The sequence below is a fragment of the Achroia grisella genome, unplaced genomic scaffold (genome assembly GCF_030625045.1).
Source record: "Achroia grisella isolate CSIRO2021 unplaced genomic scaffold, CSIRO_AGI_Agris_v1 utg18504, whole genome shotgun sequence".
Lineage (NCBI taxonomy): Eukaryota > Metazoa > Arthropoda > Insecta > Lepidoptera > Pyralidae > Achroia > Achroia grisella.
In genome coordinates, this window is record NW_026712688.1 from 27315 (window position 1) to 46503 (window position 19189).

The window sequence follows — 19189 nt, forward strand, 5'->3', positions numbered from 1 at the left end:
GGAAATGTCAAATAATGTTGCCAGCTACCAGAGGGGTAGTGAAGTACCTACGATACCGATAATAATCGTAATTTATCATGTTAGATGTTAAGTTTTAAAGTTTTCACAACATATTTACAAAATTACTTACGTATACGTACACTAATGTTTCCATTACTGTCTTTATATTAAACAACACAAAAATACATATTTGTGGTTTCCACACATGTAGTAATTTTAACGGTATTAAGATGCAAACTATCCATTTTTTTCTTATATTAGCTAAATATTTTAAATATGTTTTATGAAATATGTCACCATACAAAGGTGATTTGTTTTATCAAAATGACAGTTAGTTTTGGTTTTAGACAAATATATGTCAATTAAAAATATATTTCTTTTAATTTAAATGGCTACCACTAAAGGAGGTCGATGATTTTGCCAACATCGTGGTTAGGAGACACAATGGGTTGGTTTACGGTTTTCTTGACTATGTTCGTAAAAGTTATGACTGTTTCAAAAATATATTTGAAAGCATTAATACTTATACTTTATTAATTAGTGTAAATTCATTTTAAATAAACACTCAAACATTATTTCTGAGTAACCTATAAAAATCGGTATTTAATATTATTCTTTTCGGTATTACTTTCCGATACTGCCACAACACTATTTTATGTCAAATTTGTCTCTGGAATAAAAAAACAGACTTTAATAGGCGCTGCATCGAAACTATTACTAATGTACAATGATTGTGGGACAAAGAGGCCACACTTTCTTTTTATAATAAAACTTGGACTGTGGACTTCCATTGCCGCATGAAAATTTGTACTATTCATAAAGTTTACAGTGGTCTGTGAATGCTTCTCTTAAATCTATGTCTATACACTCAGGGGCAAAATTAATAGGCCAACATCAAAAACTATATATATATAATTCTCTTGTCACAGTGTTAGTTGACATACTTCTCCGAAATGTCCTAGTCGATCATGATGAAATTTTAGATGTATATTCGCTAGGTCTAAGTTTAGCTTGTTATCTTATTTTTAACACACTTAAGGTATAAAGATGGCAAATAAATACTCACAACCCTTTCACCCTTCTATCATCAACCCCTATTCTTTAATAGCGACATTAATTTATATGGTAAAAAATGGGTCCTCTAGTATTAATACGTGCAGGTTGAGACGATGTATATATTAACGGATGACAGAAAACTGACGAAATAGACATTGTAATATTGAACTGGTGTGCTTAGTAGACGATATTTAGTCTTACTGGCCTTAATTGCAAGTATCTATATGATACATTTTTTGTACTATCATTTTAGATAAACTTAATAAAAATCTGTTGAAAAGTGGTAACTGTAGGGTAAATATATATAGGTTATGATTACCATAGGCTAAATCTGATAATGCAACATTGCTTGTATACGTATTTATACTGGCATTACCAAATAATCACCAAATATATACCAATTTTAAGAGAACTCACAGGAGGTACCGCAAGGGTGTATTCTTGCGCCACTTCTGACTTAGTATAGTTTATAAATGATATTTCTTCTAAATCCATTACTCTAAACTTGCCTTCATATTGCAATCAACAATAAGACGGTCAACAGTATTTCTGCTGTCGCAATGAAATACGTATTTTCTTTAATTAAATAATGAAAATAAAGCATTCTATACACACATCTCTATTTACTCTCTATTTTAGAATGACCAATAATTATGATGTAAATCTTGCTACATACCGCATACGATTATCACCGTTACACCGCTAGAGTTAAATACTAAAATAGAATAAAACGGAAAGAATAAATGTACCTGCAAGAGCGGGATGTACCTGACACAGGTATTGCTATGCTTACTACGTCATCCAAACACTGTGGAATTTAACCGATTTTTTTTTAAAGAAATAAATTTTCATTTTCAAATAAATTGGGGTTGGTCTATTAAGTTGTGCCCCTGAGTAAACTATATACCCTTTTTTGTGTTATAAGCTCACTGGGTGTCCTCCATAGCGTTCTTAAGCTCCATGGCGAGTTTGTACCCTAACTCCGGTCGCCTGTCTCTGCCTTCCACCATTGCTGCCACCTGTTGGTTACATATAACATTTTTAATCATTACATAGTATAAAACAAAGTCGCTGTCGCTGTCTGTCCGTCCCTATGTATGCTTAAATCTTTAAAACTACGCAACGGATTTTGAAGTGGTTTTATTAATAGATAGTGATTCGAGAGGATGGTTTATATATATAATACATGAACACCCGTGCGAAGCCGGGGCGAGTACTAGTTAACCAATAAATAACTAAAGCGAAAACAAACTAGTAATACACGGAAAACTGATTTAGCAACTGAATCGAGGACTTTTAGCGACTCGACTAAATAAACCAATGCGGTGTCATGTACATAATTAAAAAAAGACATCGACGGAAGAAAGTGGATTGTCCGAACTTGGAAAAACCCAACTTTACCCGCCTCCCCTCCAGAAAAAAGAGAGGGGATGGGTATTAGAATGAACATAGAATAATTTATATTAAAAAAAACAAATATTTTTTATAAAGAACAAAACAAATAAAATATCTACATTTCTGGTCTGGTCTGTTCGGGTTACGAACACTGATATAATAGTGAATAGTGTATATTTACTTTTGTAATAGCACTGTCTGGTGGTCACTATACGGAATAGAGTTTTGAGACGATTTTGACGGGACTTTTAATAAGAACTTTAATTTCCTCGCGGACGAGTCGCGAATACAGCTAGTTTCAAGTCATAAAAGACTGCATACCTCGTCGGACGTAACAATGACGCCATTGTTGTTGACGATGGTGGCCTTGGTTTTCTCGATATCGGCAAGGTCGACCCCCCGGCTGGCGTCATCGATCAGCACCGCGCGGTACCCAATGGCAAGTGCATCCGCTATAGTTGCACCTATCAACAGAACACATTCGGTTTTATTACAAAAAATCTGTTGAAAACTCAGACGAAACGTGGTGTAAACCATTGGTTTAAACCACTCCTACAGTTAATACTTGGAATAAACCTAACATTATTATGAATCCGGATCTAAGAGACCTGCTTAGTACTACAGTTAAATCGTTCATTATATATTCCTGACACAGATAATATACAGAAATCAGTCACTCATGTCAGTCAGCGTACAATTGCGTTTTGTTTTACCAGAAAACTGAAATTATCATAAATAATATTACTTCAAAGAAAAATGTATAAACTAAAAAAAATATTAGTATTTTTCTGTCTTCATTATAACTATTTCATTAATATATAATATTTATTAACGTACTATTAGGCTGAAAATCAGTTTTAAATTACAAGTACACGGAGAAAAGGAACGGCGAGATATTTTTATTGGATCGATCCAATGGTGACTACTTCAAAGTGAAAAGAGTGAAAAAAATAATAAAATAACATCTTTTATATATATTTATTATTGTAAAATTAGGTTTATATATTCTTAGTTAATATATTTTTAATTTAGTTAAGATATTTTTCAAAAAACGACAACTTACAATACAATTTTTAAAATGGAGTTCGACCTTTTGCATTTAGACCACTGTTAAACTAGGGGCATTCAACTAGGACATCTAACTTTAGACCAGAGACGAATCACGGTTTAGAGATAAACTTCATTTTGTAATAAGGAATACATTGGTGAATGGTTTATTACTAGTGCTAAACCAGGTTTATCTTTTTGCAATAAGACAGTTTATGTTTTAGAATAGAATTAGTAGTTAGTAATTTGTTTTGTGGTAATTGCGTAAGGTTTTACAACAAACTATCAGTGTCTGAAAAAAGATTTAAATGCCTAAAAAAATATCAATTATTATCATAAACAGAGGAAGCCATTTCACTTACAGGCAATCGTCACCGCTTACAGGGTCAAGCGTATAAGACGGGTCGTATGTTCATCATTATATTACAAAACCATTATTACCAACGCAGACGTCATAAGCGAGTCCACAGATGAAAATATCGGTGGCTGCGCGCAGTCGCAGCTGCGAGATGAGACTGGTGTCGGTCAACTTCTTGTTGTCCCAGAATACAGAATACGAGTCCACTTCAGGGTTGGTACCCTTGTACACCTTCACAGCACCCTCCACTATCTGCAATTGTACACTTTATTACTAACTCCTGACGGTAGATTTGACATATCATAAGAGTCCGCGTTGTCCCGTCCCGTCCCGTACATTCCCGAGTCGGGGTGTAAAATAAATTGACACAGAATTTAAATCTGAAGAGGTAAACTAATGGAAGGGTGTCAAGTGTTGTCAGAAATATTACCAGTGTAGGCATATATTTAAATTTAAATTTATTTTAATAAATACACATAGCAAACACCTAGACCGATAGAAACAATCATATATATAATACAAAATGTTTTCACCATGCGAGAAATCCAACTCGTGACCATCGGCAGTCAAGCAGTGTACCAAACTGCTAGATCAGAGAGGCCGTCAAATTACAGTAATCATCGTAACCTATCGTAGGTGTACCTTGAGGTCCTTGTGCAGTTCAGCGCCCCACGTGTCCTGCACGCAGTGCCGGGGCCACAGCCGCTGCTTCATGGGCGGGGGACCCGCAAACACCACCGTATCGTACGCTTGGGCTTTATCCGCTGGAATCTGCAACATCAATTCAGTTTATATTTTTTAATCTTCTTTCGTTTCAATGGCAACTAAAGGATATACTGGAATTACCCTTAAATAAATTCAAAACATCTGTTAAATCATATTTACTGAGCAAAGCCTAAACGATTACTTGAATGACGAGCGTATAAGGCAATAGTAGTTCATGCACGGGATTTTCATTTAATGTTAGACATAGACACCTTTATAAGTAAACATTGATATAAACTGGTTTTTTTAAAAATAAATAATAATTTAATCGTTAAGTTTCTTGCCAGTTCTTCTCAATTGAATCTGTACACTGAACTGGACGGTAGGGAAAAAAATAGAATATAAAAATGTTACGTTCATAGGCGGCTAAAATGTCCTACATTAATAAATGATTTTTTAATTTTAATTTGAATACACTTTCCCTATAATCTTGAGAAGACTTTTGCGCATTCGGTCGCATTTTTTAGATCTTCCTTTGTGCAGGATGACGGGCACTAAGGACAGGACGATAGGTGGGCCATAGTCTGGTGCTCCGCAGTCGCAAACCTACCTTGAATCGTGGTGTACCTTGAAGCGACACCTCATTTTACTAAGTTGTACCTGAACGGTTTAACTAGGTTTGCAGTCTGTTAAGCAATTTCCAAGTGGACCATTGCAGGTCAGGTGTTCGGCTGATTGAATAACGTCTAAAGGAGGTAATGTAATGGTGCACTATCTAACAATAACAATACTGGTTGATCTATGAACCATCCATCCACCAACCATCGACCACCAGGCGAAACGATGCTAATGTGCACAGAGCTAATTTTCAGTCGGATGCTTGGATCGAAAAATATTGCTAATAACGCGAGCTGCTTATTTAACAATCCATGTGTTTTATATTCTTCTTATATGTAAAATTTGTATATGAGAAGTTACCATACTTCTCCAAACAGCTTAAAAGATTTTGATTAAAGAGTGACGCCAAGCTTAGTTCGCATTTAGCATAATGGTCTACAGTTAAATTATTGGTTTTGGGCTAGACTTCATAATTATTAGAATCGTATGTCCAAGTACCAGTTCTGAGGACCTTTGTCTTCCCGAGATATAGCGTTCTAAAACTTTGGAAGCTATCAGGTGCTGCCAGCGGCGAGTGTGCGCATGACCCGCGCCCCCCAGAGACCCTTTTGGCTCTACACGCACAACGGCCCAAATGAGAGGCTAATTGCGGAGAATAGAGTCCACATTACATTACGTTTTAGAAGGCTAAAACTGGTGTGCTAACCGGACAGGAGGGATGCAGTTCCCGCATATGCACGTTGTCTATGAACGAGACGTGGTCCGGCGGATGCCAGTCCAGAGAGTAGAACACGCAGTCGAAGCTTACGGAGTCCAGCAGCCGGTTGATGGGCTCCACCACCTGAAACAGCCAAATATAAACAATTACGGTCAGCCGCTTTGGTTAGCACTCAATCAGATGAGATTCAGAAATCTAACCCAAGTGATGATCACGTAAGGTAATATAACACCATCGAGATCTCTATCTCGACCATCAGCATCAACCAAATAGATATTGCAGCATCAATAATAGCTTTTATAGCTGTGCATCATCCTCCTTCTATTTCATACTTCTGTCAACACTCGGCACCGTTCCATTAATTTACGTCTTCACATAACTTATTGTACACTCAACGCAGAGTCGTAACGTGGGCGGACCCCACGTTACGACTCTGCGTTGAGTGTAAACGTTACTAATGAGCCATGTAGCACACCATCAATTAAACTTACTAATGTAGTAAATTTATTACTAAAACCTCCAGAACATGTATACAGAATTTCATGATGAACGGTTCAGTAGTTTCTGCATGAAAGCGTAACAAACATCCCTACTATCTACTATCTATACATCTATACATATAAATAAAATTGGAGTGTTTGTTTGTAATATTTAAATAACCGTTTTTTACTACTTGCATATGGATATAAATATAATAATAAATATTTTTTACAATTTTTGTAATTAAAAAAAATTGTAAAAAATGTTATCAGACATTTGAAATGGCTGGACCGATTTTGACGGGACTTTTTTTGGCAGGTAGCTGATGTAATAAGGAATAACTTAGACAAAAAAGTTAAAGCCATGCAGACGAAGTCGCGGGTACAGCTAATTCATAATATTAGTTAGGATGTACACAAAGTTTGAAGTTGTCATATGTATATTAATTGTACGTAATAACTCACCCCTGTAGGTAAGGGTAGCTGTATTATGCCACATTTGGGTCTACAATACTAAGCTGTATTACGTTGGAATTAGGTCTAGATTTAGACCTAGATACAATTTCCAGACATGCAACCTTGTGTTTTACCTACAAAGAATTGATTGGAGTACACAAAAGCTCTTTGTACGGCAAAACTATACTTATTACCTTCATTTATAATTCGCAAACGTTTCATGCCTGCTTGTATAAGCAGGCATGAAACGGTTCTATGGTCTAGCGGTTTAGCACAAGGACTGACTTCCGATGGTCGCAGGTTCAATTCCTCGTACACTGCCTTCATTTATAATTCGCAAACGTTTTATGCCTATACGGCTTACTATAGTATATTATATACATTAGTAACTAGCTACTCGCCCCGGCTTCGCCCGGGTGTACATGTATTATACATATAAACCTTCATCTTGAATCACCCTATTAAAAAAACCGTTGCGTAGTTTTAAAGATTTAAGCATACATAGGGACGGACAGACAGCGAGAGCGACTTTGTTTTATACTATGTAATGATTAATGCACAAATACAATATATGAATGTACATAGTAACCTTAACACCTAAGGGATCTTCTCAATTTGCGTTATGGTTGACTGGTAGAGACCAGTTAACCATAAGGCCAACTGGGAAGTTAGTAAGCGGCGCAATATAGTTTAGAAACATTCTTACGTAGTAACTTTACGTCATAATTTATATACAAAAAATTCCAATTTAACAATAACACATTTTTTTAATGGATGTTAATGGAATGGTGTTCCCGCTACCGTGCACCGTTACCGCAGCAACGGTATACGCTGGCGAGGCACCAGTGGAAGATGATAAGATGAGTATGAGCTCAAGTCAGTTAGCCCATCGTGGCAGATTCACTATGAATTTATCACGTGGTTTCCAGGGGGAGGTGGAGGTCAAGCTGACATGGCACATTGCTAGCAATAGGCTCATCAGTCCACATTACTAACAACCACTGACTGATTTCCTCTTATTAATTATTTAACCAGTTGTTGTGTATTCAATATTTTTTCTATTTGATTATTTAATTGAATTACTGCTAATCGGTAGTTTGTATTCACACACTTAAATTGTAAAGTAAGAATAAAATTATTTAAAAGAGCAACACACAAGTTTAATGCTCGTTCTTCTTGTGATGAGACAGCTTTCCGAATGAGCGGTAGATTAAAAAAAATGTGATGACTATTCATAAGTGCTTCAATGTAAGTTTATTTGAATAAATGATTTTCTATTCTATTCTATTCTATTCTAATTCCCATCCCCCAATAATACATACATACATACATTAGACATACATACGATAGATACATAAATGTAAAAGTGTATCCTTCATATTTGACGGCCTCTACGGTCTAGAGTTTGTAATGTCCGGGCATTAAACCAGGCCACGACGCTGAACTGTTCCGTCAACATCCACAAATTTGGCACAAACCTAATCATAACCGTGTATAAATCCACGGGTCGCGCTAGTATCGCTATAGCGGAAGTGGCAACTTGAATTGTAACCTGAACAATGCGAACCGAACACAATGGACAATTCACCTTCAAACTTCAATGGTTCATAGCATTTGTTAATAAATTACCAATCATGTGGTTAAGTTAAATACGTTTACAACATTTAAAAAAGAACTCCCTGTTTTCGTCCCAATTTTAACGGTGTTAATATCATTTTCATTATTTTTTATTAGGGGTTTTGTGCTATCGTTACGTGCTAAGACTTTTAGCACTGCGACCTGCATAGATGTACTGTGCCCGCCCCTTTTTCAAAGTTCTCTTCCTAGACCCGTCAGGGAGAGGAATTGAAGGATATTCTTATCTCTTCAGGATAGAGTGTAATTTTTTCCAAAGGCGATATTTTATACAAGAGTGGGCTACAACCACATAGCATGTGTAGTGTCGTTTCCTCTTCAGCTTGGCAAAATCTGCAGATTTTTTTTGAGCACAGGCCTAAGTTTGCCATGTGTTTATTCAATTTGCAGTGTCTAGTAAAGGCCCTATTCATGATGGATATATTGTTTTTACAATAGCAAACTATCGGAGACTTGATTCGAGTAGCCCGTTATTAGGACTTTTGAATGTACTAATCTTGGCTTCTGCCAGTGATTCAGGGCTTCCTGTTTGGTTATTAGTTTAAGAGGTCCCACTTTTAGGTAACGGGGCACGCCAAAGAAGGGTTCAGGGTCCTGTTGGGCAGTTTTTGCCCCTAAAATTGCCATTTAGCTAATATTATTACTAAAATCGATAAATTGTGAGAGAGGAACGTTGGTATTGGGGATTGACGGCCATTGAGGCTAACAATATACCATTTTAGACCGACTCCATTCTTCTCCCCGGTGCTCCTCGTAAACCATCGAGGTTACTTCCTAGATAATTCGCTAATATCAATATCGGTATATCTAAAAACTATAACATTCTATAACAAATGGTTGGGGGAGTCAAAAATTCATATAATCATAATCATGGAATCTAGAAAATTTGATGGTTAGGCGATCAAATTTTCGGGGGAAGTCTTAGAAAAGGTGACATCATATTTCAAGTTTAGATAAATAGATTAGACGGTTCAATTTGGTGGTCTTGCGTCCTCTTTTCCGGTGGCCGTAAGTTCAATTTCTTTGTATTCATCAATATGATTGTTTGTATTGGTCTGGGTGTTTTCTATGTATATAGGTAATTGTAAGACTTGTTTAAAATCTTTACACAAGCTCTCTTTGTGGGAATTGTCCAGAGTGATTATTATTCTAGATAACCAACTGAGAAGTCGTTAAATCCTAAAAATAACTCGAGTTCCGTTTATAGTATCTGATTATCTAAACCGTATGCTCGTATAACCATTGCATCAAATGTCAAGGACGCTACAGCCGTCTCAAGAGAAATAGACAATGTGTACAATCTGACTAATACAAAAGAAATTTAATTTTGGTTACTGTTTCAATTTCAGCCGAAACTATTTTTTTTTATAATGGATATATACCCAAATAGAGCACCCATTATACTTTAATTTTAGTGTTCATAGCGCCTTAAACTTAATTACAATAACATGCTTGGCTGCAGAAATAAGTGAGACATAGGTACCTATAACATAATAATAATATCCTGGACAATTTACACCACACCATCTAGTCCCATCTGATATAAATACATTTTTAATGCATACATAATATACTTAGAAAATACAAACAATCATGAATACAGATATTTGCACCGTGCGAGCAATGGAACTTGCAACCATCGCAAAAGTAACGCAGTGTGCTAAACCGCTAGACCACTGAGGCTGTCATATGCAAAAGGCATTTTATAGTCTGTCTAGGTAGAAGAGGTACGGGTGGAACAAAACTATTTAGACCTAATAGGTATATTAAAGGTTTTTTAGAAGTTTCCGCGTAAATGGAACTTCGAAACTGAATAATTTTGTTGTAAAAGTTTCAGAGTGGCTAAAAATACACAAAACACCGAGTAAATTACCTAATTCTAAGTAAAGTCTTTATTACTTTGAAAAACTTAGTAACTTGGCTGCGGTTTTTTACCGGTTTATTGAGGAAATTGCTGTGAAAGTATTTAACACTTTCATAGTTTGTTGAAACGAACTATAACGTCAAAATCCTAATAATATTTGTTACGCAAAAGTTTTCTGATGACGGGTAAAAGGTTATGAAGTCCATTTCATTACTTAATGGATTTATACGCGAGTACACATTTTCCATGTAGAGATTTAAGAAAAGAAAGGAGTTATGATAAAAGGAAAAGTAGAGGAATTGGACTGACAATTGGCAAACCATTTTTACATTCCTTTTTATTTTTAATTAGCGGTTTGGGTTATTACTCGGTGTTAAAGAGAATCTGTAACACTGTGACCTGCATAAAGTGATCGCCCTTTTTTAGAGTTCGTTGCCTAGGCTTGTCAGAGACAAGAATTGAAGGAGATTCTTTCCTAAGAATATCCTTCAATTCTTGGCGATCGTTTTTATCTCCTCAGGATAATGTGTACTTTCCAAAGTAGATATTTCGTTTATATATGAGTAAGTTGCAACCACATTGCAGTTGTAGTGACGTTTCCTTTTCCTCTTCTCTGCGATTTGGCAAAATCTACAAATCTTTCTTAAGGATAGCCATAGGTTTCATGTGTGTAAATTTACAGTGACCAGTGAGGATCCTAGTCATGATGCATATAAAGTTTTTACTCAATAGCATGACTATTAGAGTATTGATTCTAGTAGCCTGTTATTAGGGCTTTTGAATGTACCAATCCTGGCATTTTCTGTTTTTAGTGCTTCCTGTTTAATTATTAGGTTGAGATATCCCATCTTTAAGCATCGAGGTACGCCACAGAAAGGTTTAGGGCCCTATTGGACGGTTTTTGCTCTTAGTTTTGCCAGTTGGTCAGCATTCTCATTGTCTTTAATGTTTGAGTGATCGGGGACCTATCTTAATGTAATGTTTTCCTGCTTCCTATTTCATTTAGTAGCAAGATATATTTAGTGGCAAATCATAGTATCCTAAATATTTTTTCTCGACCAAGAGTGGAGCCTATGTATAGCCCAATCTACCTATTATTAACTCGTGCAACCCTCCGCGGCGGTCGGTGCCAGGCGCGCCCAATCCCTGATACCATAATTGCGATCAAGCGATAGGTGTTAACTTTGAGACCAATACAAATTAACTCCATAATGCGCTATCAAGCCATTTCTGGCAGATGATTTGTGTTGCAGTATTTTTTACTGCAAAATGTTCGTTATGAATATTTTCAATAACTAATTAAATTTGATGATATTTGTAAGTTTTTCTATAAACTTTTAGAATTAAATTTATTACGAATTTTACTACAATAAAAGCAATTACAAAATACCAAGTATAGTAATAATGCCTTTTCAGAATAAATATCTGCTATATGTACTACATATATAACTTTGTACGAAGCATGGTCAAGCGGTTCAGCACACCCTTTACTTTTTATGGCCGGAGGTTCGATTCCTAGCACGGCACAAACATTTGTATTCTTAAGTACGATTGTTTGTATCAGTCTGGATTTTTTTTTATATATATTATATGGATTTACATATATTTATACGTACAAAAATATAAACCTACATGATACATAATATAAATTATAGAAAAAAATAAAATTACATATGTATTGATATCAGTTGCCTAGTACACAGAACACAAGCTATGTTTGGCTTGCGACTAGAGGCACTGTGTGAATTTGTCTGAAAAAAAAAAAATAACAATAATAATATGAGTAGAGCATAAAAATAATTACGGTAGAATTTAGATACATAAATAACTTAAAAGCTGTGTTCAAGCCTAAAGCACCTGATGTATTTTAATTGAAGATGATTGGATTGATGGATTGAAATGATTGATATTGGAGGTTATTGAAATTAAAATCAGAAGCGTAGCGTGTCTTGGCAGTATAAAAATTTGTTTGGTCCTTTCGAAGGGTAAAGATTTCTCACAAAAGAAAAAAAAATCCATAAAACTAAAAAAAAATAAGAAGAATTTATTCATCAGAATTATACATTTGACACTTTTTCTAAAAATTTTACAAACAATTCAATTTAAATATACACTCTCCTTGCCTTTTTATCGGCAAACTGATTTAAGAAATCATTTATAGCTGATGCGGAAAAAAAATTTGTTTTTTTACATTTGTCATTTGTGAAATAAAAAATATTTTGGGAAGTTAATTTTTGCTTACGCACGTTGGGGCCTCCATGGCCAGAGGGGGCCGTATAACTGATACGTCAGATACGGCGGTAGCTACGTCCCTGACTAAAATACTTGAACATATAAAATCTTGGTTTCATTAGAAACTCCATTGTGTTATACAAGATAGCTCTTATAGCATGAACGAAACATTTGAGATTTTAGCATTGCCGTGTCGATGACAATAGTTTTAATGGAGTTTTGATTAGGTGGTGAGTAGAATCGTTGAGTTTCACGATAATTGATTTCGTGACAGGAAATTCAATGTTCAGTCCCACCCCTTTCTTACCACTGAAAAGGTGTCGTAACTTCTGCATTTGAAACCAGGAAAAGTACCTAGTACCAAGCTAAGCTGGTGTTATGCCTACTAGGTAACTGATTTCCAAGTATACACATATTTTTTTTTTATAAATCCATACATCTATACATATAAATAAAATTGGAGTATATATTGTAATAATATTGTAAATAACCGTTTTTTACTACATGCATATGAATATAAATACGGTACATACACGAAAATAACATTTTTGAATATTTTTGTCTGTCTGTCTGTTTGTTCCAGCTAATCTCCGAAATGGCTGGACCGATTTTGACGGGACTTTTTTTGACAAGTACCTGATGTAACTTAGACCACTGCTATTTTAGAAAAAATCTTTTATTTAGAAAAATAAAGTTACATTCCACGCGGACGAAGTCGCGGGGTCAGCTAGTAATATATATAAAAAAAAAAGTTATAGTAAATGATTGTACCGTGTAAGGAATGGAACCCGATATCATCGGTCACGGTGTGCTATAACGCTAGACCACCGACTTCGTCAAGAGTGCCGTCTACTCCCAAGCTAAGCAGCGCCTACATATATTACTACATGCGATGGTCACCACATACCATCCGGTGAACCATTAGCTTGTTTCCCATTTCAGACAGATAATGCAGATTTGTATAAAGTTTCACTCTGGTACTCTTTTCTATAAAACAAAAAAAAAACTTCCTTTCTAGCCGGTAATTTTAAATTAGTCTTAGAACTATATATTAATACTTTCTTGTAATTATACACGATGTTTATAGATATGGATGGGTGTTATAAAAACAACTGACATATAATTTTAAATGCAGCTGTCTTTGGTGGACTGTATTTCCGACAATAGGATTTGAGCAAGAAATTGATAATTTGGACAGCACTCGCCTTGTACTGCGAGGATTGCCGGTTCGGTTTCAGCAAGGCTTCCCAGAACTTCGGGCTTGGCCGAACTTACCTTTTGAACGGGTAATCTGTTTACCGCCAAAACCGAAAATAGGTGCCCTCCAGTATCAACTCTTGCGTTCCTTTATTGTTTCGTACATAAACTAATAATATTCACGACTTTAGTAAACAAATCTATATAAAATATCGACAATTTTTTTTTATTTCAGGCAACTAGGCCCATATTATAAATACCTTATAGACTAACATACATATAATATAATATTTAAAAACTAATACAATGATATTGTCTGTGTGATCACGGCACTGAAGACGGCAATCTGCCACGGTAGCGCCGATATACCACACCTTTCGGCCAGTAGTCCTCTTTCATGAAGGTGGGCAGCAAGTCGGTGGGGACCAGGGCCACAAACGCTTTGAAACTCGCGTTGTGACTCGACTTTTTGACTTTTCAATTGCGACACTCGTTTGACAATTACGACAGCACACATAATCAGAACACACATAAAGACGAAACGACTCCCACCCTCGCAATCTTTTTTTTTTAATATTGCTTACGGCTTTGGATATCGCGATAATGTTGCCGTGCGTATTATTGTGAATAGTGAACAGTGGGTATATGTTGAGTTTACTTCCTTTAAGGTAGATAGATAGATAGATAATTGATTTTATGCCAACATAACACAAATAATACAATTTACAATAAGACACAAAATAAGAAAGAAATAAGAACATAGAAGTTGGCAATAGGAGCTGCCTCAGCTGTTGCTGATATAAGCACAAACTTAATGAGGTGCACTTATACAGCGCTGGTTTTCAGGCAGCCCCCATTACTCATAAAAAAAACTAAGATGCGGGATTTTACTACATACAGATACATATAATATAAACACAAAAAATATATTAAATAAGATCTAGGATACACAAATATAAATATATATAAAATGAATTACAATATTCAATGCTCACAAAAACCAAAATCAGTTACAATAACAGTATCAAAAGGAAAAAAAACGGTGAGCTCTATCTTTATCTAGGACTAAGTATTTAATATAACCTAAATCGTACTTCACATAGGTAAGTTAGTTTTTATCTTGTAATTATTTTTCAGTTTGTAACTCAACTTTTTACAATCGATACGGCTTTGGAAGCCACCCAAAAACGTATTGTGCAAGATCCGCAGAGGTTCGTGTTAAACTTGGAGGTAAACTATCAATATAAACTTACGATGTTGCAGAGTAACTTCGCCCATGCAATATTCGAATATGTCTTTATTGAAAAAACTTTCAAAGACACGTTAAAAGTTGGTCTATTTTAATTTTAGTGTATAATAAAATCGAAAGGAATAAATTTAGAAGTATGTTCAATGCCAGTTAAAATCACGAAGCTTTCCGCTTTGAAGTAATGGACTATGGGTTCAGTATCGAGGTAATATAGCAAGAAGAAATAAATTGTTCAACCGAGGCAGACTCTGCATATATTCGTCTGTATGCTGCTAAACAGCTTGCTTCGTAAGCTGTATTTGTAACGGTAAAATGTGGTAGTGAAATTCCAGGATATGGAGTCTTAACATCTGATTTAAATTATTAACCGGGTCTTAACACGAATAATTTTATGGCAAATAAAGGTATTTACCTCTCTCGACGTTTCGACTAGGTTGCACTAGCCGTGGTCACGAGCTGACTGGAGTAACAGCGATGTCAATGTAGATAGGTGACAGCAGTTTTTTCTTCATCTACCGTCACTAGATTGTTTAACGAAAGTTCGCGACACACAGCACTCACGGTATCCGTACACTTATTGACTATTGATGCTACTGAACTTTGCTTGAATTTATTTATGACTGGATTCCACGCAGATGATAATTTTAAGCCATCCTCTCTGTTGAAATTGGGATGTTTTTTAATTTCAATCGCCTCCCGGACCATTCGTGGGTAATAGTGGTGATCAGTAGAGAGGACCTTAGGCGCATGTAGTTCAATCCAGTGATTTGTTCCTGCGTTCAGTAGATGATCGGCAATCGCTGATTTGTGTGGTTGTCGATTTTTAACCGCTGCAATGTGCTCTTTGACTCTCTCGGCTATTGATCGCTTTGTTTGGCCAATATAAGAGCTACCACAACTACAGTCAATTTTGTAGACACCTGGAGCTTCATAAGGTAGCTTATCCTTTGGTGAACGTAAATTGTTCGTTACTTTTGAGTGCGGATAATATACAGTCTTAATGGAGTATTTATTTAGTGCTGTTCCAATTTTGTCCGTTATTCCTCTTAAGTAAGTCATGTACGCTGGCTGTCTGTTCACTTCCGGTTTTTTAGCTTTTGTTACGCGCTTATTTTGCCTTCTACTCTTTATGTAACCATTTTTCTTGAGTACTTCTTGAACGTGGGATAGTTCTTGTTCCACAAATTCAGGGGCACAGAGATCTTGCGCTCTGTTTGTGAGAGTGGTGACGACTGATTGTAAATGGCGTGGGTGATGATGTGAGGAGGCATGTAGGTATCTATCTGTGTGTGTTGGTTTCCGGTATACCGGTTACGGTATATATTTGCCAGAAAATTATTCGTGTTAAGACCCGGTTAATAATTTAAATAATGTATATTAAACACGAAAGTTTAAAATTAACTCTTAACATCTGAGTCCTCAAGAGTACAACGGGTTTTAAGTGACGTCTAATAAGTTTTTTTTTATGGATGATAATGGAATGGAGCACCCGCCTGCGCTAACGGTTTACGCTGGCGGCGCACCAGTGAAGGATGAGGTCAGGTCAGAAGAGGATGAGGTCAGATCCGTTAACCTGTCATGACATATTCACCAAGAATTTATCACCATGGTTTTCAGGGGGAACCCCATGGAGGTCAACCCGACTTTGCTAGCAATGGGGCCATCAGTCCACATTACTAACAATCCCCTTCTGGAGGGAGAGGCGGGGCCTCTAATAAGTATGGAACACGTTCTTTCTAACATCCCACATAAAGTAGAGTTTGTTTGTTTGGACGTAGCAACCTCGAAAACTACCAGTGTGATTTATATTGTTGTTGCATTTAACAGGCCAATTGTTGATGAAGATTTTTTATACAACTATTGTGACAATAAAGTATACGGTCCATCTGATGGTAAATGGTTACCGTTAAAACACCATAAAACACCATGGGTGTCGTGCGTGTTACCGATACTTAAGAAACCTAAATATACCCTCTAGAAAAATCCCACATTAGTCTCAAGAATAGTTCATTCCAAAAAGTAGGAGGATATTCCTCCCGCACGTTGCAAGGAGGAAGCTCCTCCGAAATCGCACTTTACCACCACTTAGGTTCCATTATGTGGGAATTAATTCCCTGTAGATGGCGAGCGGTGCAGTGGTAAAATGTAGGTGTAGCTTATATTCGGTAGAACACCCAAACCGTTACGAAGTCTTGCCTCAAGTGGTTCGAGTAAAGAAATCGATCGTAGATCGAGATTAAAGAGAAGAAACAATCCAATAAAAACAGTTATAGTCACCACGAAACGACCACTGGAACTTAAAAGTCGCAATTATATATCGGACGTAAAGCGATGTGCTAAACCGCTAGACCACCGAGGTCGTCAAATCAATTATAATGATCTCATGTCGGCAATGTGCGAAGATCTTCACAAACAAAATTGGCTACATACGAGTAAGTCACATGCGAGCACATCAACGGCAAGTCCGGAGTTGAAGACAGTAGCCGTAGCCGGTAAATCGGCCGGGATTACATCATTACATCATCATAATGTTAATTATGTTAAAATAAACCTTGTTGGTGACCTAATAAATAAAAAAAAAGACTTGCCTCAACCGAAATGATTCTATTAAAGAAAATAAACAATCCAACACAAACAATTATAGTCACCATTGAACGACCATCAGAACATAAAAGGAGTATCAACATGTTAAGCTACATGACAAAGGTCCAAGTCTATTGTAATTTTCCTTTCATACAAAATAAGTAAAAACTATACAAGCACATACCAATTTGATACGAGCGTAAAGACAGGTGAATAAATCAGCTTTTACGACTTGGATTTAGTGAACAGCGGGGACAGGAACCCATTAAATGTTAGTAAAACTTGCCTATACGCTAACATTTCGGGAACAATCAATGCCCCTAGTCAATTTATGCGCATAACAATATTGTCATATACAGAGTTACCGTCGAGTCATTTAACTAATGATCCACGTATGCCGGTTGAAACATTTGCTTTATTAGAAAAATATCTAGTAAGCTATCAAGTATGTTATGGATATGAAATTTCGGATACGGATCGATTTCGGATATAGGAATAATTATTATACCGGATACGGATGAGGATATGTAATTATTTCGGATTATCCGTTAGTTTTATTAGTATTTAGTGGATACTTTCAATTACGGGTAATATTTTTTAAGGAATTTAAAAATTAAATTACAAATAGCTAATAAAATGGTTACGTAACATGTCTCTATTAGGCTCCGCTCCTATCCGATATTATCCGAGACTTTTATTTCGGATTCGGTTACGGTTACGAATATTTTTTTTTTATATCGGATATCTGATAGTTTCGGTTAGGGTTACTGAGCTCCTAACATTCTTGCAAGCTATAACGTGACTCGCGAGCAACCAAATTGACTCAAGCGCAACTCTGCATTCAAAGATTGTTTTAGGTCAAAGTATACAACATTTTAACAAAAATTAGCTATTCTGTGTAATTTAACTTTATTTTTCAAAAATAAAAGTAGCCTAAAGAACTAAAAATTCATTTGTTCCTCTTAATTTATTCGTTCTGATAGGTTCTGATTAGATACTGATAGGTTCAAACTAATACATTTACATCCTGCATCATCCCTTATTTTATCCCCATGGGGGTTGAATTTATCAAAATACTATTTAAGCGAACGTCTTCATCATAGTAGCTACAATCTTTAATTTCAGTTCAATCAGTCGAAAATCTAAGAAGATTTATACAAACTTTCATCTCCTTAGGGGTGGAATTTATCAAAATCCTTTCTTAGGGAATGCCTACGTCATAGTAGGTTTATGTAAGCAAGGTCTCAGCCCGATCGGTTTAAAATTGACAAAGTTTCATACAAACTTTCAGCCCCTATTTTATCCCCTTGAGGGTAGAATTAATCAAAATCGTTTCTTAGCAGATGCCTACGTCATAACATCTACCTGCATGCCAAATTTCAGCTCGATCCGTCCAGTGGTGTAGGCTGTGCGTTGATAGTCAGTCATCTTTGAGTTATATATGTTTAGAATATTTGTATAATATTAATAATAATTCTTATATATAATTTTATATATAAGATTTACTTACTAAGTACATTCATCCTTACATGTGAATAATTAATTTTTTTGTCTACCACTCATTCGGAACGCAAACTCATCACAAGAGCAAGAAATT

At 35.9% G+C, this 19189-nt stretch overlaps 1 protein-coding gene across 1 annotated transcript in view; it reads right to left on the minus strand.

The window, feature by feature from the left end:
* Window positions 1-1076: 1076 nt before the first annotated feature.
* The window catches only part of LOC131841615 (uncharacterized), a 33417-nt gene continuing 15304 nt past the window's right edge, over window positions 1077-19189 (minus strand). The window contains exons 4-8 of the mRNA XM_059189939.1: window positions 5886-6020; window positions 4499-4627; window positions 3940-4108; window positions 2773-2915; window positions 1077-2075 (exon numbers count right to left, since the gene is read on the minus strand). Coding sequence (XP_059045922.1) covers window positions 1983-2075; window positions 2773-2915; window positions 3940-4108; window positions 4499-4627; window positions 5886-6020 — 669 coding nt within the window. The 3' untranslated portion in view covers window positions 1077-1982. The remainder of the gene's footprint in view (window positions 2076-2772; window positions 2916-3939; window positions 4109-4498; window positions 4628-5885; window positions 6021-19189) is intronic.